A 24,465-nucleotide genomic window follows, 5' to 3' on the forward strand; every position below is an offset into this window, starting at 1 on the left:
AACCCGGCAGGGTACGGGTAGCCGGGTATCGGGTACCCGGTTGCGACCTCTGGCGAGGGGGCAACGTTCTGTTCCCCGTACGGATGGAATAGTGGTGGAGATTGGTCCACCCTTTGCTGCGCTGCCCTCTCCTGGCGAGATCAGGGGGCTACGGCTCCTCCTCGACGCCGCCGACGGGAAGGTGCGGTGATCCACCAACCCCCCTCTCGCCCGCTGCCTCCGCAGCGAGTGGATCGCAGGCAGCCACAATGCGGAGACGCCGGAGATGTGGCGTTTGGCGGCCGAGTTGACCACCGACTGAGCTCTGCGTTGGGGACGTGGGGGAAATATCTCCGCCGTTTTTTTCCTTCTCCCCGAAAGGAGCCTTTCAGTTCCGTTTGCAGCGCGATTAAACGCAGACGAACGCTCGTCGCGCAAGTTGACGAAAGTTACAATGGCCGAGGACACCCTGAACGCAAAGGGCGCGACGTAACAAAAACCCAATCGCGATCGTGATTTCATCGGGGGCGACGACACGGCCCAGGGGTTTGCCGCTTTTGACAGAGGTTCGAGGCTCGAAACCCGGCAGGCCGCCCTGGTTAACACTTTTTCCCGTTCCGATGACGTACACGTACACGTACGTCATCCTACGTGATCGTCGGTGTACGTCATCCTACGTGACATAGGCTGACGTACGTGTACTATGACGTACACGTACGTATGTGTACGTCATCCTACGTGGTCGTCAGTATACGTTATATACGTCATCCTACGTGACATATGACGTACACGTACGTACGTGTACGTCATCAAAACGGAATCGGAAGAAAAATGGATAGCGTGCACGTACAATGACGCACGGTGGCGTACACGCACGCACGGTTCAGTTTCCGATTCCGTTCCGTTCACGTAGTTGGACGTGAACGGGACGGGAATCGGGAATGAAAGGCCACGCGGGACGGGGCACGGGGCACAGTTTTGGCGCTGGCTCTTCATAGAGTGGCGGCGCTCACGTCCACCGTGGTTCTCTGCGGCGAGTAACGACGTCTTTAAAAAAAAACACCCTGCAACTTGCAGGCGTCACCGGAACAGGACGTGGCTAATACTGCGCGTGTGTGTGCGTGTGTGTGTGTGTGCGTGCGTTTGCGTGTGTACTGGCACGTTGAAGATCCCGCGATGCCATTCCAAAAGGGGAGAGAAATCCGTTTTGCTGGCGTTCACGGCCCAAATACGCAAAATATATCCGAAAATACTTAACTGGAATTACCCGCTGAAGACCGTCTGTACGTGCATGGCCAACCGCGCTAATCGGAGGTGTGGGTGTGGTATGTTGAACTTCTTTCGCACCGTACGTAGCCAACCAGGGATAACCGGAGGTGCGGGAGAAGGACGACAAACTAAACACACAAAAAGCAATTTAAAGCTTCTTTCGTGACTGCAGGGATTCATATTCTTGGTTCTTTCGGTAAAGTCATGTAGAAGGGAAATAATAGAATAATGAAATTTAAAACAATAAAATTCTCATCATCAAGGATGATGATTGCTTGTGTTGCAATCGAAACGTCGTGAGAAATTTATTTTTTCAATTTAATGATTTTATTATTTCCCTTCTACGTGACTTTACCGGAAGAACCAAGAATACACAAAAAGCAGTTTTACAAAAATGAGTTTTCAAACTGATCGCCTTGCACTTCAACACTGCTGCATTTCCCCGACGTACTCACAATCGGCGTCTCTGTATCTACTACTAACTGGCCATTGTATGCCGCTCTGTGCTTTTACACCAACGTCGTGATTGTAGCCACCTGCGATTGGACGGAACCTGTCACGTGTTGCGCATTTCACAGCAACTTCCCGATCGTCGCTGCCTGTGATTGGACGGCACCTGTCGCGTTCTGCGTATTGCAAAGTAACTTTCTGTTCGGATGCGATCTGTCAAAGGTGGAACTTACATCGCACTAAAGACGTATTCGCCAAATCCTCCGTGTGTTCACTCGCCAAAAAATATAAATGCGTGTATTTTTTGACCTTGTTCACGAGTAGGAATACTTTTCGTAGGAACATATTTTTTTTAACCTTCTATTGAGTTTACAATCTTTAAATCGAGCAAATGGCACTTCATTTGACCACAAAATTAATTGGAAATCCGGTTAACAGAGCTGCAGGTCATAAGTTAAATTGGGACTCTGGATCTCAGCACATGCATGCAATACACACGCATGTGCTGAGATGTGCGCGTGTCTGCGCGTGCACGTGTGTTTGCACGTGAGCGGTGGCACGGCGGTTAGCGCAGCGCGCGACGAACCCAGCGACCCGAGTTTTGATTCCAGCTCACAGCCCACATCAGTGACGAATATCCGAACCGGTCCTGCGCCTGACATTGAGTACCTGGTGTGGTGTGTGTGTAAAACATCAGCATTGGGGAGACAAAGACGGCCGGGCGTGGATGCTGGACACCCACCCCCTCGTGTGCCGTGTCGGCCTGAATGGCTGCTCGCTCACAGATTTCGCCCCAGCGGACTGTCAAAGGCCAATCGGGGGGAAATTTGTCTTTTGCATTTTGCACGCGAGCATCTGTGCGCTGTATCACAGCGATTCGCGCACCGCGATCCAATCCCGTTTGTCCCGCATTCCGTCTCTTAACCCGCACACGGCAAAAGTGGCCATTATATCTACAAACCCTGCCCGCACCTCCTCTACGTCCACTCGGCCTGAAAAAAAAAGAGCTCCCGATGGCGTACGGTGAACATCGACACCAGAGGGAGCAGCGTCAGCCGCAACGCTGCGCCGGCACCACCCCTCGCCGCTCCCCTGGTGTGCTCCGTGCTGGCCTTAATAGGCGTTCGCTAACAGCGCGCGCCCCGACAGCCTACAACAGCGGTGGGGCGGCGAGGGGACGCATCCGACTGGCAACTTTTTAAAACTTTAGAAACGTGAAATATCTGCGGAAGCGGCACATCGGCCCTGGGACGAACCAGGGCCCGCTGCCGCAGATTTCTGAATTCGAAAACCCCGCGGCCAACCTCCGTGAGTGGGCCGGCCGCGCGACCGCCCCCCCCTCAGTGTGACACGGAACAAGTTGGGCCAACGCTGGTGGCCAGACGCATCCGAACCGCGCGCGATTGGCCCAACGCTCGGACGCGACGGGCCCAGCGTTGGCCCAGCGTTGCGCGTTTCCCGGGAGCGCAGGCAACACGTGCGTCTCTGTGCCACCCACCCCCCCCTCGTGTGCCGTGCCGGCCTTCATAAGGTGCTACTCGCTAACAGCACTTGCCCCTACAGTCTGTTACAGGCTACACGGGGGGCATCTTTGTCTTTTTTGTGTGTGTGTGTGTGCGTGTCGCGGCGATGGAGCGGCGAGCAGTCCTTGGCGGGCGCCCCGCGTGCTGCCGCTGTTCTTGCCCCCGGGGTTGCCGCCGATGGTGTTGCCGCCGATGGTGCTGCCGCCGATGGTGTTGCCACCGCTGTTGGGGCCGCCGCTGTATCCCGTCGTTGGTTGCCCCCCGCCGGTCGCCGCCCGCCGGCCGCGGTCACAGCGACGTCTCGTTGGCGGGCGGGCGAGCGTTCTCCTCCTCCAGGAGGGCGATGCGCTGCTTGAGCATCCGCGCCTGCGTCTCGTGGCGCTCCACCATGGACACCGTCTGCGCCTCCAGCCTCTTCACCTTGCTCTGGTACTTCTTCTTCGTCTTCTCGTACGCCGCTATCAGGTTGCTGCGCGGTGCGAGGGCGGCGTAGGGGCGCAGACAAACACGGACACGCGCAGACACACACGGACACACACACACAGACACGGACACGCACAGACAGACACGGACACGCACAGACACACACAGACACGCGCAGACACACACGGACACGCGCAGACACACACAGACACACGAAGACATGCGCAGACACACACGGACACACAAAGACACACACGGACACTCACAGACACAAGGACACGCGCAGACACACACGGACACGCGCGGACACACACAGACACACACAGACACACACGGACACGCGCGGACACGCACAGACACACGGACACGCGCAGACACACACAGACACACACAGACACACACAGACACACAGACACACGCAGACACACACAGACACTCAGACACACGCAGACACACACAGACACGCGCAGACACACACGGACACGCGCAGACACATACGGACACACACAGACAAGCGCAGACACACACGGACACGCACAGACACACGGACATGCGCAGACACACACACGGACACACACAGACACACACGGACACACACGGACACGCACACGATCGCACCATTTGAAATTCGGGTTAGGCCACGTATGTGACGGTCTGTTTCTCCTACAACGCGGCGGTAGTTGCGTTCCTAAAGAACACTGCGTGATGGAAAGATCGCGTTATAATAAAGATATATAACACAGGAGGTGACGCACAGTGCGCGCTAACACGTGAGACACGCACGCAGGCCGGACAAAGACCGAGGCGCGTGGGGGTAGCATCTAGAAGCATCCAGCAGCATCCCGCCTCGTGCGATGATGCTACGCCGGGCCAGCCGTGCAATTCCTACTCACGCTGCGACGTGGTTCCATTCACTCAATCGCGTTATATACAATTTGCGTCCGCGTTATATGGGGGTCATCTGTGGGGGTCATCTGTGAGGGTCACCCATGGGGGTCACCCATGGGGATGACGCGTGGGGGTCACTTCAAGAGGTCACCCATGGGGTCACCCGTGGGGGTCACCCAAGAGGTCATCCCAAGGGGTCATCCCAGGGGGTCACCCGTGGGGTCACCTGTGGGGTCACCCATGGGGGTCACTCATGGGGGTCACTCATGGGGATGACGCGTGGGGGTCACTTCAAGAGGTCACCCATGGGGTCACCCGTGGGGGTCACCCAAGAGGTCATCCCAAGGAGTCATCCCAGGGGGTCACCCGTGGGGTCACCCGTGGGGTCATCCATGGGGGTCACCCATGGGGATCACGCGTGAGGGTCACTCCAAGGGGTCATCCATGGGGGTCACTCAAAAGGGGTCACCCGTGGAGGTCATCCATGGGGGTCATCCATGGAGGTCACCCATGGGGTCACCCATAGGGGGGGTGGTGGTCACCTGTTGGCTCGCTTGAGGTCATTGACGAACTCGGCCGACTGCTGGTGCCTGATCTCGCTGCTCCGCGTCAGCTTCTCCAGCGCCGCCACCAGCTCCTGCACACGGACCTTCAGCTTCTTCTCCCTAGGAGGGGCGCGGTGGCAATTCATTTTTAATAGAAATAAATTAGTAAATAAAATAAATAAAACTCATGATGAGATAATAATAAAGTGTAATCAATTAATAATAACTCTGAAATAATAAGAAAGTAATAAAAAAAAGTGTCAGAAAAACAATAAATAATGTGGAATAAAAAAAAACCATTTGTAATAAAATACTAAACAATAATAATAAATAATAATAAAAGGCGCAGCCCCGCAATTGCCGCTCACGCCACCGCCGGCGGAAGGAGCCTTCGCTGCAGCGAACCAATGGGAGAGAGAGGCTCTCTGCGCCGTGCTCTCGGAAGCGGTGGGGCGCGTACCCACAATGCACCCCACCGCTCCCCAGCCTGGGCAGTCCACTCACTGCGGTGCGACCCACTGCCTCCGGCTGGGTGGGCAAACGGACGCGGCGGGGCGGGGATTCGAAGACCGCCGGCCGGCGGACCCTCCTGGGTTGCGGGAGCCCAGTGGTGCCGACCGCTAACAGAATCGGAATATTTACTCACGCCGGAGGAATCCGATGAGCTGCAGAACACGCTGGTGGCCGCCCTCGGATTTTATTTTGGGTGGGTTGCGGAAATGCTGAAATGTCAACACCTGAATGAAGCCAAGGTGTGCAGGCGTGTGTACATCAAGGGCGGTCGCGCTAACAGCACTTGCCCCGACTGTCTGTTAAGGCTATATGGAGGGGATCTTTGTATTTGTCTTAATTGTATTCAGGCTGCGCTAACGAAACTCGTCGGCCCGAGTTCGATTCCCGCTCGCGGCCACCAACACCGGTCGTGATTATCTGCACCGGTCCTGGGCCTCCCCTAGGTCGACTCGGGCTCAAATGAGTAACTGGTGCGGTGTGTAAAAGCATCGCCACTGGGGAGACAAGGGCGGCCGGGCGTGGTGCTGGCCACCCACCCCCTCGTGTGCCGTGCCGGCCTTCATAGGCGCTCGCTAACAGCACTTGCCCCTACAGTCTGTTACAGGCTACACGGGGGGGGGGGGGGGGGTCGTTGTTTTTGTGCGAGCGCGTGGGCTCGACAGATCCCATCCGGATTCAAATGAGCGACGTCCGGGCGACGCAGCTGCTGCTGCCCGTGTCCGAGGTCGACGCCGAGAGACGTGACGGCAGAGGGGCGGCAACTTCGCTCTCTCTCGTCGCGGCGCTTCCCGACGCGCTCCTGCGGCCGTCTGGAACGCTCTTCCTCCTTGCGGTATTAGGAAGGCCACTGGTGTCTTTCGCACTTTGACAATCACCTTGATTGAAAACTCATTTCTTTAGAACTGCTTGTCGTCGTCGTTGTTGTTGTCGTTGTATTTAGTTTGGTGCCCCCCCCTACCCCCGCACCTCCGATGAGCACGAGTTGGCTATGTATGGTGCCAATGAAGTTCAACTTACATAATAATAGGACAAATGGGCAATATGGTCACGGATATACAGGGTGCTGCAAATTTTTTTTAACACGTGAGAGTGTATTATCATAATACAATGTAACATGTTAACACATGTACGTTAATAGCTTCAAAAAGTCTCCACTTGTTCGCCATCGTTGTCAACGCATGCCTGCGATCTTCTCGCGGTGATCTCCAGAGCCCGGAGGCACCACACTTCTTGTGGCGTTGTCGCACATTCTCCGAAGCTTTAACATCTTTTTGAAGCACCCATTATTACTGTACAACATGCAGACGAGAGAAATGTTGCTTAAACATCCTGCCGCCGCCATGCGCACAAACACAAAACGTGTGGCTACCCGCCCAAGGTGTCTTAGGCGGGTAGCCCCACGTAAGCAAGGACAAGGCTTGCCCCCCCCCTCGCCGCTGCCGACCTCCGTCCCAGTACCAACGACCAAATTGATTCATGAACAGACAGCTGACCTGTGGAGGGCATCGGAGAGCTCGTTAGCCAGGTCGTTGTCGTGAAGCGGCGAGCGGAGTTCGGCCAGAGTGATCGCCGCGGTCAACATCTCTCCGTTCTCCTATTGGCCGGCAAGGGGGGTGTGGGGGGGCAGGGCGGGGGTCAACAAGGGGTCAACAAGGGGTGGGGCGGGGGTCACGAGTCAGGGGGGCACGGGGCGGGCGAGGGGGGCGGCCGCTGCGGTTTCCACGGCTGCAACGATCAGAGGAGAGTGGAGGTTTTGTTTTCACGAGCAGCCGCGTTTGTAACGCGCGACACGCGGGCCACCCATCGGGAACGCACTGGGCGGCGGCGAATGGCGACGATTCGAACCTTTCCTCTCCACGCCGCTGGAAATTGTTTAGGCGAAAACCGCGCAGAGCGTCGCCGTGGTAATCACGGTCGTTGGCAGCGGCGTGCTCCATCCACTGCTTTGTGGAGGAGGAGTCGCGATTGCGCGCCGTCCGTTTGTCTCGCGTGAAGGTGACGTTTGCGGAGACTCCACAGACGTTTGTTTGATCCACCGCTGGGTGAGGGACGTCCCACGGCGTGTTGGTCGGCTGTTTGCCAGCACAGCGCCCTGACCTCTGAACCACCCGGCTCAGAGGTCGGAGTTTATATTCAAAGCTTAAACGTCGCCGGGGAAACTGCCGAACGGCTTCGTCGAGTGACTCCCTCGAGCGCCCTCAACTGCCGTGCCCCCTCCCCACCCACGCTCACCCCCGTGCCCTCTGACCCCCACAGAGGAAGTCTGTCCCAGGCAGTTTCCTGGCGGTGCAACTGCACCAGAGGACCACGAGCCGGAGCAGCCTGGGCGCCGGCGATATACAAAGAGGGGAGGGAAACTTGGACGGCGGATTTCCATTTAATTCCTTGCACCAGGGCCATGGCAACCACGCTGCACTACCCTCTAAACGTACGACTAGGTGGCGACGCTGCACCACCCTCTAGACATACGACGCGATGGTGACGCTGCACCACCCTCTAGACATACGACACGGTGGTGACGCTGCACCACCCTCTAGACATACGACACGGTGGCGACGCTGCACCACCCTCTAGACATACGACGCGATGGTGACGCTGCACCACCCTCTAGACATACGACGCGGTGGCGACGCTGCACCACCCTCTAGACATACGACGCGGTGGTGACGCTGCACCACCCTCTAGACATACGACGCGGTGGTGACGCTGCACCACCCTCTAGACATACGACGAGGTGGTGACACTGCACCACCCTCTAGACATACGACGAGGTGGTGACGCTGCACCACCCTCTAGACATACGACGCGGTGGCGACGCTGCACCACCCTCTAGACATACGACGCGGTGGCGACACTGCACCACCCTCTAGACATACGACGCGGTGGCGACGCTGCACCACCCTCTAGACATACGACGCGGTGGCGACACTGCACCACCCTCTAGACAGACGACGAGGTGGCGACGCTGCACCACCCTCTAGACATACGACGCGGTGGCGACGCTGCACCACCCTCTAGACATACGACACGGTGGTGACGCTGCACCACCCTCTAGACATACGACGCGGTGGTGACGCTGCACCACCCTCTAGACATACGACGCGGTGGCGACGCTGCACCACCCTCTAGACATACGACGCGGTGGCGACACTGCACCACCCTCTAGACATACGACGCGGTGGCGACGCTGCACCACCCTCTAGACATACGACGCGGTGGCGACACTGCACCACCCTCTAGACATACGACGCGGTGGCGACACTGCACCACCCTCTAGACAGACGACGAGGTGGTGACACTGCACTACCCTCTAGACATACGACGCGGTGGCGACGCTGCACCACCCTCTAGACATAAGACGCGGTGGCGACGCTGCACCACCCTCTAGACATACGACGAGGTGGCGACGCTGCACCACCCTCTAGACATACGACGCGGTGGCGACGCTGCACCACCCTCTAGACATACGACGCGGTGGCGACACTGCACCACCCTCTAGACATACGACGCGGTGGCGACACTGCACCACCCTCTAGACAGACGACGAGGTGGTGACACTGCACTACCCTCTAGACATACGACGCGGTGGCGACGCTGCACCACCCTCTAGACATAAGACGCGGTGGCGACGCTGCACCACCCTCTAGACATACGACACGGTGGTGACGCTGCACCACCCTCTAGACAGACGACGAGGTGGTGACGCTGCACCACCCTCTAGACATACGACGCGGTGGCGACGCTGCACCACCCTCTAGACATACGACGCGGTGGCGACGCTGCACCACCCTCTAGACATACGACACGATGGTGACGCTACACCACCCTCTAGACATACGACGCGGTGGTGACACTGCACCACCCTCTAGACATACGACGCGATGGTGACACTGCACCACCCTCTAGACATACGACACGGTGGTGACACTGCACCACCCTCTAGACATACGACACGGTGGTGACACTGCACCACCCTCTAGACATACGACGCGATGGTGACACTGCACCACCCTCTAGACATACGACACGGTGGTGACACTGCACCACCCTCTAGACATACGACACGGTGGCGACGCTACACCACCCTCTAGACATACGACGCGATGGTGACGCTGCACTACCCTCTAGACATACGACGCGGTGGCGACGCTGCGCCACCCTCTAGACATACGACGCGGTGGTGACACTGCACCACCCTCTAGACATACGACGCGGTGGCGACGCTGCACCACCCTCTAGACATACGACGCGGTGGCGACGCTGCACCACCCTCTAAACATACGACACGGTGGCGACGCTGCACCACCCTCTAGACATTCGACGCGGTGGCGACGCTGCACCACCCTCTAGACATACGACGCGGTGGCGATGCTGCACCACCCTCTAAACATACGACACGGTGGCGACGCTGCACCACCCTCTAGACATACGACGCGGTGGCGACGCTGCACCACCCTCTAGACATACGACACGGTGGCGACGCTGCACCACCCTCTAGACATACGACACGGTGGCGACGCTGCACCACCCTCTAGACATACGACGCGGTGGCGACGCTGCACCACCCTCTAGACATACGACGCGGTGGCGACGCTGCACCACCCTCTAGACATACGACGCGGTGGCGACGCTGCACCACCCTCTAGACATACGACACGGTGGCGACGCTGCACCACCCTCTAGACATACGACGCGGTGGCGACACTGCACCACCCTCTAGACATACGACACGGTGGTGACGCTGCACCACCCTCTAGACATACGACACGGTGGCGACGCTGCACCACCCTCTAGACATACGACGCGGTGGCGACGCTGCACTACCCTCTAGACATTCGATGCGGTGGCGACGCCGCGCCCACCGCGTCAGGCCGACCTTGGGCGTCTTGAGACGAGCGCCGGTGCCGCCGCCGCCGCCGCCGCCGGTGCCACCGCCGCCGGAGCCGAGCGAGCGACTCCGCTGCTCGCGCTGCTCCTCCACCTCGGACTTGAGGTGCTCGATGTGCACGAGGTAGGCCTGCTCCTGGGCCTCGCGCGTGCTCAGCTTCAGCTCCAGCGCCTTCCGCTCCTTCTCCACGAGGTAGAGCTGCGCCTTCAGCTCCGCCATCTCCTCCTGGGGACGGGGGGACGGGGGGGGGGTACCGGCGTCACGGGGGGATGATGGACCGGGGCGCGTACACGACAAGAGAGGTGGACGGAGAGACAGGTGGACAGATTGGTGGAGGTGGGAAGAGAGGGATGGACAGAGAGACAGGCAAGACAGATAGATGGAGGAGGGTGAGGAGAGTTGGATGGATGGGACAGATGGATGGAGGTGGTTAGACAGATAGGCAAGACAAGTTGAGATGTAGGAGTTGTGATGAGAGACGGATGGGTGGATAGATGGGACAGATGAATGGATGGAGGTGGGAAAAGAGGGATGGATGGAAAGACAGGCAAGACGAGAGAGATGGAGGCGTTGTGCAGAGAGACGGATGGATTATATGGACAGACTGACGGATGGAGGTGGGCATTAACGTAACCCGCGAGCATTCGAACACAAAACGGCCAGGGGCAGCCAACCGCTAGGACAACAATCCAGGAAGACGAGAAGGCGGCGCAGCAGAACGTGGACTCACGTCCGCTTCCGTCTGCGTGGTGTACTCTGAGTGATGCCCCCCATCGCAGGGGTGGGGCTTGCTCTGGGTGCTGCAGTTTCCTCCCACGTGTGAACACTCATTAATTGGCTGACGCCACCTTCATATATGGAGGATCGTAGAGCTTTGTGGGTGCGGTGGGTGGGTGGGTGGGCGGGCGGGCGGGCAGGTGTTTGGGTGGGTGGGTGTATTTATGTGGGTGGATTTGGGTGGTAGGTGGATTTTGGTGGATGGGTGGATTTGGGTGGCTTTAGGTGGCTTTGGATGGGTGGATGGCTTTGGGTGGGTGGATTTGGGTGGGTGGCTTTGGGTGGGTGGTGGATTTGGGTGGGTGGATTTGGGTGGGTGGGTGGATTTGGGTGGATGGGTGGATTTGGCTGGATTTGAGTGGGTGGGTGGCTTTGAGTGGGTGGGTGGCTTTGGGTGGCTTTGGTTGCCTTTGGGTGGATGGGTGGATTTGGGTGGGTGGGTGGCTTTGCGTGGGTGGGTGGATTTGGGTGAGTGGGTGGCTTTGGGTGGGTGGGTGGATTTGGGTGGGTGGATTTGGGTTGCTTCGGGTGGCTTTGGGTGGGTGGATTTGGGTGGGTGGGTATATTTGGGTGGGTCGGTGGATTTGGGTGGCTTTAGGTGGGTGGGTGGATTTGGGTGGGTGGGTGGATTTGGGTGGATTTGGGTGGGTGGGTGGCTTTGGGTGGATTTGGTTGGGTGGGTGGATTTGGGTGGCTTTGGGTGGGAGGATTTGGGTGGATGGGTGGCCATGGGTGGGTGGGTGGCTTTGGGTGGCGAATTTGGTGCCAGCTTATTGCCCGGCCACTGCCTCCCCGCTCCCATCTGTGGTTCCTCTTCGTGCTTCCGAGCCGTCCTCTCCCTCCGTCAGCGAGCGAGAGAGCGTGCCCCATGCGGCACACAATCAATGATCGCTCATTCCTCCCAGGGAGTAGGGGGGGTGGGGGCCCCTACTCTCTCTCTCGCGCGCACGGCCGTCTCACCTTCATGGCCATGAGCTCCTGCATGAGCACGGCGTTCTCGAGGTCGAGGCGGGTGCCGTCGCCGCGCGACTTCACGTCGCAGCTCAGCGCGTCGAGGTGCACGCTCTCCAGCTCCAACATGGTGAGCGTCACGGCGGAGCAGTCGGCTCGCAGCTGCTGCGCGTAGTCGCGCAGCCGCTGCTCGTCCTCCTTGCTCAGGTCCGCGTCGCAGCTGCTCGCCGTCGAGCTCGTCGTGCTGGCGGGGGTGGGCGGACAGGGTGGGTGGGGTGGGGGGAGCGACGGGGATGGGACAACACGGAGTTCAGGTTCCAGGTCGAGTTGATTTTTGTTGAACCAATAAAAAAAATGTAAATGTGGGTGATTCACCCACCGCCCCCCCACCACCACCTCGCTCCCTCAGACGAGCCTCCGTCGCGACTTGTCACCCGGGTGCGACAGACTGGCCGCGACCCCCACCTGGTCTGGCCGCGACCCCCACCTGGTCTGGCCGCGACCCCCACCTGGTCTGGCTGTGCGAGGAGAGGCTCTCCCAGGGCTGGGCGCCGCCCACGGCTCCGGGCGCGCCGCACACCCCGTCCAGCCTGGCCAGCAGGGCCCTGGCCGCCGCCTCCGCCACCCGGCGGCCGTCGCGGGCCTTCCGGAGCGCCCGCGACGCGTCCTCGGCGCTGCCGCCGCCGCCGCCGCTCGGTTGCTCGGCTGCTCGCGCCGATGGAGACGGGGGGTGGGTGGGGGGTGGGGGGAGGTTGGGGGGTTGGGGGGGTGGGGGGGTGGGGAGGTCGGGGGGTCGGGGGGTTGGGGGGGTGGGGGGGTGGGGGGTGGGGGGTGGGGGGGTGGGGGGTTGGGGGGGTAGGGGGGTGGGGGGGTAGGGGGGGGTTGGGATGAGCAGGAAGCGGAGCGACGCGCCCTACGGGGTTAGCGGCGTGCCGGGACCGCGATTGAGAAGTCGTCGATTGCATTGATGAGATCCGATTCGATTCCATTGATCGGTTGGATTGATCATTTCCATTGTTCTATGGTATTGCTCGATTCCATTGATTGATTGGATTGATCGATTACATTGATCAATTGTATTGATCTATTGTTCAGTTGGATTAATCGATTTCATTGATCAATTAGATTTTTGATTCCATTGATTGATTCCATTGATTGACTGGATTGATCAATTACATCGATCGATTTGATTGTTCGATTGGGTTGATCGATTACATTGATTAATTGTATTGGTCTATTTTATAGATTGATTACATTGGTATATTACATTAATCGATCGAATTGATCAGGTCAATTACATTGATCTATCCCATTGATCAATTTTATTGTTTGATTCCATTAATCGATTCCATTAATTGACTGTATTTATCATTCCCATTGATCTATGTGATTGTTTTATTCCATTGACCAATTCCATTGATCGATTCCATCTCCCGGTGCGGCACTTGAAACAACGGTGCAATTTTCTTAAATCCCCCCGTGCCCCGCCCCCCCTCCACCCAGCAGCGTAGATGAGTCCATCGCAGTCATCCGATCGCCAGCTGAGTTGTGTGCGGTGGGGTCAAGCGTGGGCACTTCCATCTCTACCAATACGCCTGGGCCACAGTAGGCCAAGCAAAAGCCTCTCTCTCTCTCGAGGGCAGGCGGCTCTCTAAGAGCTCCGCTAGCGGAGGCCTCTTCCACCAGCAGCGGCGTGAGCGAGCGTCTGCGGGGCCGCGCCTTTACCTACACGCGCCGGGTCCACGTTGACACACGACGCTACATGTTTTTAAATCCTTTATATTAAGTTCGCTTGCTTGCTTGCTTGCGCGCTTACGACCGTGCAAATCTTTCGGTCGTTTTTTAACCCACTTCCCGTGATCCAATCGAGCTGACATTTTGCACACAGACTCGTTGTGCGTGACAATTTCTTTTCGTGAAATTTTTTTCTCCAAAATTTTACACTGTTTAGGAAAAAACAAATTATATATAATTACCAATTGCTTAATGGTGGCAGGCAATCATCTGACCCATAGGTGGCAGCCATCTCAAGCCAGAGGACGAGAGGACTCTAGCCGCCACGCATATAAAGGATTTATAGTGAAAAACTTTGTTTTTACGGGTTAATTTTTTCTCTTGTCCTGTCAACTCTCTCTCTCTCGAAGAAGAAGCAAATCAAGGCGGACGAGAAGCCGACTCACCTACGGAGCCGACTCCGGCGGCCTGGAACTGTCCCAGGATGAGGCCTTGCTCGCTCTCAGCCAGCGCCATGAGGGCCTCGTACGCCTCGATGCACTGCTCACTGGACGCACGCGCGCACACACAAGACAAAGATCCCCCAGGTAGCCGTTAACAGACTGTCGGGGCGAGTGCTGCTAGCGAGTAGCACCTATGAAGGCCGGCACGGCACACGACGCGGGGAGGAGTGGGTGGCCAGCACCACGCCCAGCCGCCTTTGTCTCCACAGTGGTGATGGTTACACTTCTCACCAGGTACTCGTTTTTTAGGCGGAGTCGACCTAGGTGAGGCCCAAGACCGGTTCAGATAATCCTCAACGGTGGCAGGCAACGAGCGGGAATCCAACTCGGGTCGTATGTACGCGAGTACGTTGAACTTCTTTCGCGCCATATGTAGGCGACCGTGCTAATCGGAGTCGCGTGTCCGCCGTAAGTTTGAACGCGCAGGCTTTCGCGACCAATATCGTCCACAATACAGAAACGTGTCGTTCAACGCGCCCCCACCACCGTCGCTCCCCCACCTTAACCGGGGTGGGGGGGGGGGCGGCAGAGGGACTGCTGGTGCCCGCCGCCCACCTGTACTGCAGGGCGAGACGCAGGGCGGTGCTGTTGGACTCGTGCTTGCCCACGAGCATGCTCATCCTCTCCGCGTTGTTCTTGCACTCCTCCAGCGTGATCGTCAGCAGGTCGTTCTGAGATTTGAGGTGCTCGATGCGGCTGCGGGCAAAACCGACGGGTCACCACCGCGTGAAGGGGGGAGGGGTTGGGGAGGGGATGTGATGGGGGGGGCGACTCAAGCGGGAAGCTTCACTGGCACCTTCGGACAAACATCACGAGTGGTGGCATGGCCGGTGCAGTGGTGAGTTTAGACTCCGGGTCACGGGGTCACATCGGCGGCGAGCGATAACCGGACGTGCCGCCCTGACCTGCCCCCCCCTCCACCCCAACCAACCCTTTGCCAACCCGCAATGAACAGCCCGGTGAAGTATGGCAATAAAAAAGTTAAGTCCCAAGTCCATCATGGAGCGAGAGGGAAGGCCTTCATCCAATCGGTGGATTTGGTAATGAATGGATGGACAATTTTTTTGTTTACCTTCACACATACACACACGGACGGGTATGTATGTGTGTATGTGTGAATGTTGAACTTCTTTCACACCGTACGTAGACAACCGCACTAATCGGAAGTGCTAATCGGACGTGATGATGATAATGATGCTTTAAAATAAAACACAAACGTGTCCCAAAAATGTTGAATTTATATTTCCATATTTTTGTTCGTCAAATGTTATTCACGTCAATTCCTATAATCCGCAAACGTACCCCACTTATCCGCCACGCGGGGGAGGGGGGGGGGGAAACCAGTTGCAGACAATCACGGACAACAGGACGAATTTGCCAACGAACTCCGACGTATCCGCGATTGCGACGTAGCCAACCGCTGCTCTACGGAGGTGCCATGAGCGAGCTCAGAACCGCCCCCTCCCCCCCGCCCACCCGATGCTCACCTGTTGAGCCGCTCCATCTCGACCTCGAACTCCCGCAGCTTGCTCTCCGACACGGAGGAGCCGTGCGAGCAGAGCGTCTGGAAGATCTCCTGGATGTTGGAGCAGTCCTGCAGCGAGTGGGCCAAGTGCTCCGCCACGCTGCTCGACACCTGCACCACGAGCCAGCGAGCGAGCGAGCACGCGAAACGCACGCACACGAAACGCACGCACACGAAACGCACGCACGCGAAACGCACGCACGCGAAACGCATGCACGCGAAACGCACGCACACGAAACGCACGCACACGAAACGCACGCACGCGAAACGCACGCACACGAAACGCACGCACGCGAAACGCACGCACGCGAAACGCACGCACGCGAAACGCACGCACGCGAAACGCACGCACACGAAACGCACGCACACGAAACGCACGCACACGAAACGCACGCACGCGAAACGCACGCACGCGAAACGCACGCACACGAAACGCACGCACACGAAACGCACGCACGCGAAACGCACGCACACGAAACGCACGCACACGAAACGCACGCACACGAAACGCACGCAGACGAAACGCACGCACGCGAAACGCACGCACGCGAAACGCACGCACGCGAAACGCACGCACGCGAAACGCACGCACACGAAACGCACGCACACGAAACGCACGCACGCGAAACGCACGCACGCAAAACGCACGCACGCGAAACGCACGCACGCGAAACGCACGCACGCGAAACGCACGCACGCGAAACGCACGCACACGAAACGCACGCACGCGAAACGCACGCACGCGAAACGCACGCACACGAAACGCACGCACACGAAACGCACGCACACGAAACGCATGCACACGAAACGCACGCACGCGAAACGCACGCACGCGAAACGCATGCACGCAAAACGCACGCACACGAAACGCACGCACACGAAACGCACGCACACGAAACGCACGCACGCGAAACGCACGCACACGAAACGCACGCACGCGAAACGCACGCACACGAAACGCACGCACGCGAAACGCACGCACGCGAAACGCACGCACACGAAACGCACGCACGCGAAACGCACGCACGCGAAACGCACGCACACGAAACGCATGCACACGAAACGCACGCACACGAAACGCATGCACACGAAACGCACGCACACGAAACGCACGCACACGAAACGCACGCACACGAAACGCACGCAAGCAAAACGCACGCAAGCAAAACGCACGGCCATGATGTGAAACTATTCAAAACCTTGTTAAACTATTCAACTAATAACACTCAATTGTATTTCTGCCTGGCAAACTTGTTGTGATCATCGGAGGCGTCGGGAAAACCCACACAGACAAGCGAGAAGGGCAGCCAAAAACGGCGCTACCAATGATGAAAACTAAACTAGAAACATTGTTTTATTTTATTGTAGCAGTTGAGGCTCCGCTGAGCTATTTAGCTCTTTTTCAGAAGCGACGAGGCTGTCACAAATGATAGCATCAACGAAGTGGCTTATATTCATCATCATTGTGGAATTTTATAGCAGCCAAATACTCAAAACAGGCGGCGTCAATTCTAAACGTAGAGGGGAAAAACCGGAGGACCTGGAGAAAAATCCACGCGACCACGGGGAGAGAGAGACAAACTCCAAATATAGAGCAGGCATCAGGGTCGAACCCACGTGCTCCTGCACACCAGGCGAGGCAGTTAACATCTCCTAGCCACCGTGATGATGATGAGAGAGAGACACGCAAACTCCAAATATACAGCAGGCGTCAGGGTCGAACCCTCGACCTGCTGCATACCAGGCGAGGTAGTTAACATCTCCTAGCCACCGTGTTGATGATGATGAGAGAGAGAGAGACACGCAAACTCCAAATATACAGGCATCGTCAGGGTCGAACCCTCGACCTGCTGCATACCAGGCGAGGTAGTTAACATCTCCTAGCCACCGTGATCAATCCACTGCTAGGATGGAAGCGCTGCACTGAAACTGCGTGAAGACAAGCGTCACAAAATGTGGCACGGAATGCGAGTCGGACGATTCTATTGACAGCGGTCTGAAGAATTCATGCAAAGACCCCAGCACCGATATCATCATCACCGTCATCAGCCAGGCTCAATCCACTGCTGGAGCACTCACCCCGATGCTGCTGATTTCGGAGCCCAGCACCGGCCTGTCGGCAGGCGAGCCGGAATCCAGACGCGTTTTGGACAGTTTCACTCGCTCCGCCACCTGACGCGCAAAGACACACACACGCACACACACACGACACACACACAGACACGCGACACACACGCACAGACACGCGACACACACGCACAGACACACGCACAAACACGCGACACACACACAGACAGACATGACAGGCACGCGACACACATACACATGCACAGACACACACAGACACGTGAAAGATGCGCCGGTTGGTGTCGCGCTTCACCAAGAGCAGCCTCGCGGCGCAACCCAATCTGCGATCCGCTGCGCGAGCGCAGATTCTCATCATCGGCGGCAGCGGTGGCCCCGACTGGCCGCGGGTGATCTCCAGCGCCCCGTCACCGCACGCCCTCGTGCCGCTCCCTCCGCCGTCCGCGCTTCCGTTCCGGGCTTCCGCTGAATTGCGGCGCGGTTGTAAATTTTACGTCCATTGATCGATCAATCGATCGATTGGTTCGATCGATCCGCATCGACGCGTTCATGGAGAGAGTGCAAATCGATTGTAATTGAGATGAAGCCGTTGACCGCGAGGTCGGCGGTTGGCCGGCATTGCTTCAAGACCAGGCCGGCTCTGCCGATGAGACGCTGCACGTCGAAACGGCTCCAGAGGTTCAGCCTCGAAACAACGCTGCTGATCTTCTTGGTTCTTTCGGTAAAGTCACGTAGAAGGGAAGTAATGAAATAATACAAATAAAACATAATAAAATAATTCTCACGACGTTTCGGCCACAACGCAAGCAGCCGTCCTCAGGTGAAGACCAGGTCTGTCGGGAAGACAGCGTCATTTTATTATGCTTTATTTTTATTATTTCCATTCTACGTGACTTTACCGAAAGAACCAAGAAGATGAATCCCTGCAGTCACGAAAGCTTTACATCGAAAACGCTGCTGATGTCGCAGCGCTCCCCGGAAGGAAGCGCTGGAGGGATGTGCCAGAAACGCTTCAGTTTCTTGCGCGAGAAGAGAGGCGGGGGGAGGAGGAGGAGGAGAAGACGCATCGTCCGCTTGTCGTTATCGATATTCTCCACGACAGCAACGACGATGAAGACCACTTTAAAGCTTTCGTGACTGCAGGGATTCATCTTCTTGGTTCTTTCGGTAAAGTCACGTAGAAGGGAAGTAGTCCTGGTCTTCACCTGAGAGACGCTGTCTCCCCGACAGACCTGTTCTTCACCTGAGGAAGGCTGCTTTCGTTGTGGCCGAAACGTCCTGAGAATTATTTTATTATGTTTTATTTTTATTATTTTATTACTTCCCTTCTACGCGACTTTACCGAAAGAACCAAGAAGATGATGACCACGTCGAGCAACTGACCCTTCCCCGCCGCTGGGTGGGGGGGGTTCCTGTCCGCCAGCGACTCGGCGTTCACTTCGCTTGGAGAGGCCTCGGCTCGTTCGGCGCGCACGGTCGGCGGAGGACTCTTGCCGCGCCAAACGTCGCGTGACCTCTTGCGACAGCGTTCGCATCGACTGCTCTCTCTGCCGTACACCGGCGTGTGTCGAGTGATTTGTTTCATCCGCGGATCACGGTGGTGGTGGCGGTGGTGGCGGTGGTGGTGGGGGCGGTGGTGGTGGCGCCGGTGGTGGTGGTGGCGGTGGTGGTGGTGGGGGCGGTGGTGGCGGTGGTGGTGGTGGGGGCGGTGGTGGTGGCGCCGGTAGTGGTGGTGGCGGTGGTGGTGGCGCCGGTGGTGGCGGTGGTGGTGGTGGGGGCGGTGGTGGCGGTGGTGGTGGGGGCGGTGGTGGTGGTGGCGGTGGTGGTGGTGGTGACGGTGGTGGTGGTGGTGGCGGTGGTGGTGGTGGTGGTGGTGGCGGTGGGGGCGGTGGTGGTGGTGGTGGTGGTGGTGGTGGTGGGGGCGATCAGGTTCCTTTGAGGGTCGCAGTCTGCCGCTTCGGACGACGACCGCCAAGCGAAGTGAATTGCGCAGGTTTGCGGCCGGAGTTTTGCGCGCATCGAGACCGTGGGGCGTAGCAGCGCCGTTTATATTTATTTATTTAAAAAGAAACTTCGGCTAAACTGCGGAGAACCGTAGCGCCACGGCCGCCGCAACTCTGCGGTAGCTGGCGCCAAAAACTGTGCCGCAAAAGCCCCTCCCCCCATCTCGCATTGGCCCCGTTGGTGCCATAGTACCGAAAAAAATGTGCGTGCGTGTGCGTGCACGTGCGTGCGCGCATGCGTGCGTGCGCGTGCGCGCGTTGCCTTGGCGACGGGCAGGTCGTTGCTGCTGCTGCTCGTGCTCAGCTCGCCCGTGCTGGGGTTGACCGCTCGGCTCGTGGGGCCCAGGCGGCCGGGGCTGGCCGGCGCCGCCGCCTGGACGCTCTGCAGGCGAGTCTGCAGCTCGCGCACCTGGACCTCCCCCACCCCGCGCACGGAGACAGAGACAGAGACAGACAGAGGGGGGGGACGGAGAGGACGACCAACCCAGCCCTTTAGCACCGCCCTCCGTTCGACGCCGTGACGCTACAGCCCTCCGTGGTGGCTAGGAGATGTTAACTCCCTCGCCCGGGATACAGGAGGTCGTGGGTTTGCTCCCTACCCTGACGCCTGCTGTTGTATATTTGGAGTCTGCGTCTCTCTCTCATCATTACGGTGGCTAGGAGATGTTAACTACCTCGCCTGGTGTACAGGAGGTCGTGGGTTCGATCCCTACCCTGACATCTGCTGTATATTTGGAGTTTGCGTGTCTCTCTCTGTCATCATCATCACGGTGGCTAGGAGATGTTAACTACCTCGCCTGGTATACAGGAGGTCGTGGGTTCGATCCCGACCCTGACATCTGCTGTATATTTGGAGTTTGCGTGTCTCTCTCTGTCATCATCATCACGGTGGCTAGGAGATGTTAACTACCTCGCCTGGTGTACAGGAGGTCGTGGGTCCGCTCCCTACCCTGACGCCTGCTGTATATTTGGAGTCTGTGTGTCTCTCTCTCTCTCATCATTTTGATTATCCACGCGGCGCGCTCAATGGACGTGCAGGCACTCCGTGTCGGTGGGGGGGGGGGGGGGTAAAGAGGGCAGTTGCTGCCACTTAAAATGTCGTCGTGAGTTACGGTCAATCTCAACTAAAACGAAACAACTTTTTTTTTTATTTCACCAGGTAAGAGCCGTGGAGCTCTTGTTCAGAAGCGACGTGGATGCCACAAATGTTAGCTCAATGAAGTGGGCTCATCACCATCATCACCATCGTCGTCGTCATCGTCACGTGGAAATGTATAGCGGCCAAATCATCTCTAAACGTGCGATGTCGATTCGAAATGTGGAGGGAAACAACCAGACCCACACGACCACGGGGAGAGAGACACGCAAACTCCAGCGTTAGGGTCGTGATCGAACCCACGACCTCCTGTATACCTGGTGAGGTAGTTAACATCTCCTAGCCACCGTGATGATGATGATGAGAGAGAGACACCGCAAACTTGTATACGTACGGTGCGATAGAAGTTCAAAATGCATACGTACTCTAAACGCATGTTAGCCACCACGGCGCCCCAATCCGCTAATGGATGAAGTGACCGCCACCATCTCCCACAACTGAGCCGAATTTAACACTCCATCTCCCCACTGGACGCGGCATTTTTAACGGGCGAGGAGGCAGAATGCATCATAATAATGATTATAATTATAATAATTTACTTCATCCAGAAAAGAGCCTCACCGAGTCTCAAGGCAATGTTCAGGCGGGTGCGGCTTGCTTAAATAAACGCAAAATATATCGCGATACAATAACGCGATGTAAAAATGCACGTCTCGCTTAAAGCGTTAAGGTTTCCGTAGCCAATACAAAAAAATGTTCAACATTCCTGGGCTAACGCAAAAAAAACGACCCACATTGTTCACATCCTCGCGCTCCTACCACGGCCGCGGGTCCCTTCTAAGGCCAAGCCGGTTTCACAGAAGACTCCGCAAAGCTTGAGATTGTTGACGTGTATTCTTTGGGACTTTCGGTAAAGTCACGTGGATAGGTTCAAAGAAAATAACAAAAAAACGACGACGTTTCGATCGCAACGCAAGCGGTCATCATCATCAGGATGACGATCGCTTAAGAATATGAATTCCTGCAGTCACGAAAGCTTTAAGTCGAGATTTTTCACGTGTTTGCCGTGTACGTGCAAAGCATATAATGCGTGCGTGCGTATATTCTTTCAGCTTTTCAGAAAGCAATGTCACGGGCTAAACGGCTTACAGCAGATACGTCCGACACATCGACGATGATCCACCAGGCAGGCGCGACGCCACCCCCCGCTGCCACGGACACCGCACTGCTCGGCTAAGATAATAAAGCTCGTGCTCCAGGGAGCGGGGTGGGGGGGGGGTGGCGTGGGTGGGGGGAGTGGGTGTGGTGGGTGGGGGTGGGTTTGGTGGGTGGGGGGCGCAAGAATTGTAATTACGGTCCATTTGTATGCATGCGTGCTGTTTCGAATCGCGCGCAATTACACATCAGAAGTAAATTGACATCTCGGGGGGCAAATCTGAACGCTTAATCCTCGCCTCGGGGGGGGAGAGGGCTGCATCCCCTCCCCCGCCCCCCTCCCAACCACCTCTCCCCTCCCGCCGGCCCATCGTAGTGGGGCCACTCAGCGGACATTATTTCTTTTGTGTTACCGAGGCGGATCCACGGCCGTTAAAATTCACAAATTGCTGAGCGAGGCGACCCACGATGGAGAGACGTGGCGAGGCGCGCGGGCGAATGTGGGACGCAAGCAGCCGGTGTGACGAGACGCGGGGAGGGACGCGGGGAGGGAGACGGAGGGGCGGAGTGAGGAGGCGAGAGAGGGGTGGGCAAGAGACGGAGACGAGATGGAGGAGGAGGAAGACGAGGAGGATGAGGAGGACAATCGTCATCATCATCATCATCAGGAGGAGGAGGAAGAGATTCACGAGGAAGAGGAGAAGAGGAAGCAGCAGGTTGAGGAGGACGAGGTGCAGGATAAGGGCGGGTTTGGTGACAAGGATGGAGGAGGATGATGGAGGGGAAGAAGGGGAGCAGGAGAAGGATGAAGAGGAGAAGGAGGACCATGAGCGGAGCTTCACACACACCCAGGTAGAGGAGGACGAGGGAGTGAAGAGAGGGGGATGGAGGATGGATTAGAATGAGAAGGATGGGGATAAACTATAAAAATATAAACTTTATTTTCATTTTGCCAGGTAAGGCCCCACTAAACCACATGGCTCTTTTTCAGATGCGACCTGGCTATCACAAATGATAGCCCAACGAAGCTGATTACCGTCATCATGTGGACATTTATAGCAGCCAAATACTCGTGTTGTTCATTCTAAATGTGGAGAGAAAACCCAGTGGACCCGGAGGAAAATCCACACGACGACGGGGAGAGAGAGAGAGACGCAAACTACAAATACATAAAGGCATCAGGGTCGGGATCCAACCCACGACCTCCTGCGTACCAAGCGAGGTAGTTAACATCTCATCAGGGTCGGGATCCAACCCACGACCTCCTGCGTACCAAGCGAAGTAGTTAACATCTCACCGCCGTGGCACCTCAGGATGGAGGGACAAGAGGAGGATTGAGAATGAGGCAGGCGGACGATCGTGAGAGAGCGAGAGAGACAGCGAGAGAGAGACAGCGAGACAGTGAGAGAGAGACAGAGAGAGACAGCGAGAGAGCGAGATAGAGCGAGAGAGAGAGCGAGCGAGCGAGAGCGAGCGTGGGAGAGAGGGCGAGGGAGAACGATAGAGAGACAGCGAGAAAGAGAGAGGGCGAGCGAGAGGGAGTGAGTGAGAGAGCGAAGAAAGAGTGAGAGAGAGAGCGAGTGAGAGAGAGACAGCGAGAGTGAGCGAGAGAGAGCGAGAGTGAGTGAGAGACAGCGAAAGAGAGTGAGCGAGAGAGAGCGAGCGAGCAAGCGAGTGAGTGAGTGAGAGAGACAGCGAGAGAGCGAGCGAGAGGGAGAGAGAGCGAGCGTGCGGCTCACCCGGCGGCGGAGGCGGTCGCGCTCCTCGCGCACGGCGGCCGCCGAGGCCCGGGTGCGGCCCAGCTCGTCCTCGCTGCTGCACAGGCGGGCGGCCAGGCCGGCGCTCTCGTCCCGCAGGCCGGCCAGCTCCTTCTCCCAGCGCGCCCGCTCCTCCGCCACGCTCGGGTACACGTCCTGGCCCAGCTCCCCCTCCAGCTCCTCCACCGTCTGGGACGTGCCGGAGGAGGGGCGGTGGGGAGGGGGGGGGGGTCATCCAGAGTTCGTCGCCTGAATCCGAGTCGCGTTGAATTTGTTCAACGCGAGAGACCAGGGTAGAGTCTCGTTTGAGAGAGCGAGATGGGGTGGTGGGGGTGGTGGTGGGGGTGGTGGTGGTGGTGATGGTGGTGGTGGGGTCACCCACAGGACAAACGCTAGGAAGT

The 24,465-nt window shown here is 57.6% G+C and overlaps 1 protein-coding gene across 4 annotated transcripts in view; it reads right to left on the bottom strand.

Moving 5' to 3' along the window:
* Positions 1-395: 395 nt before the first annotated feature.
* LOC144949356 (colorectal mutant cancer protein-like) overlaps positions 396-24,465 on the bottom strand; it is a 106,666-nt gene continuing 82,596 nt past the window's right edge. Inside the window, exons 5-17 of one of the 4 annotated variants that reach the window (XR_013640273.1) lie at positions 24,047-24,253; positions 20,319-20,471; positions 18,048-18,140; positions 15,931-16,079; positions 14,999-15,139; positions 14,387-14,487; positions 12,716-12,911; positions 12,216-12,450; positions 10,467-10,703; positions 7,084-7,184; positions 5,075-5,197; positions 758-3,690; positions 396-680 (exon numbers count right to left, since the gene is read on the bottom strand). Coding sequence is in view for 3 of the 4 variants with exons in the window: in XM_078879342.1 (XP_078735468.1) it covers positions 3,510-3,690; positions 5,075-5,197; positions 7,084-7,184; positions 10,467-10,703; positions 12,216-12,450; positions 12,716-12,911; positions 14,387-14,487; positions 14,999-15,139; positions 15,931-16,079; positions 18,048-18,140; positions 20,319-20,471; positions 24,047-24,253 (1,917 nt within the window). In the remaining variant the exon portion in view is untranslated. Of the gene's footprint in view, positions 3,691-5,074; positions 5,198-7,083; positions 7,185-10,466; positions 10,704-12,215; positions 12,451-12,715; positions 12,912-14,386; positions 14,488-14,998; positions 15,140-15,930; positions 16,080-18,047; positions 18,141-20,318; positions 20,472-24,046; positions 24,254-24,465 lie in introns of all 4 variants that reach the window. The other 3 variants (XM_078879345.1, XM_078879344.1, XM_078879342.1) reach the window with 3 other exon arrangements.

The sequence above is a fragment of the Lampetra fluviatilis genome, chromosome 53, assembly GCF_964198595.1.
Source record: "Lampetra fluviatilis chromosome 53, kcLamFluv1.1, whole genome shotgun sequence".
NCBI lineage: Eukaryota > Metazoa > Chordata > Hyperoartia > Petromyzontiformes > Petromyzontidae > Lampetra > Lampetra fluviatilis.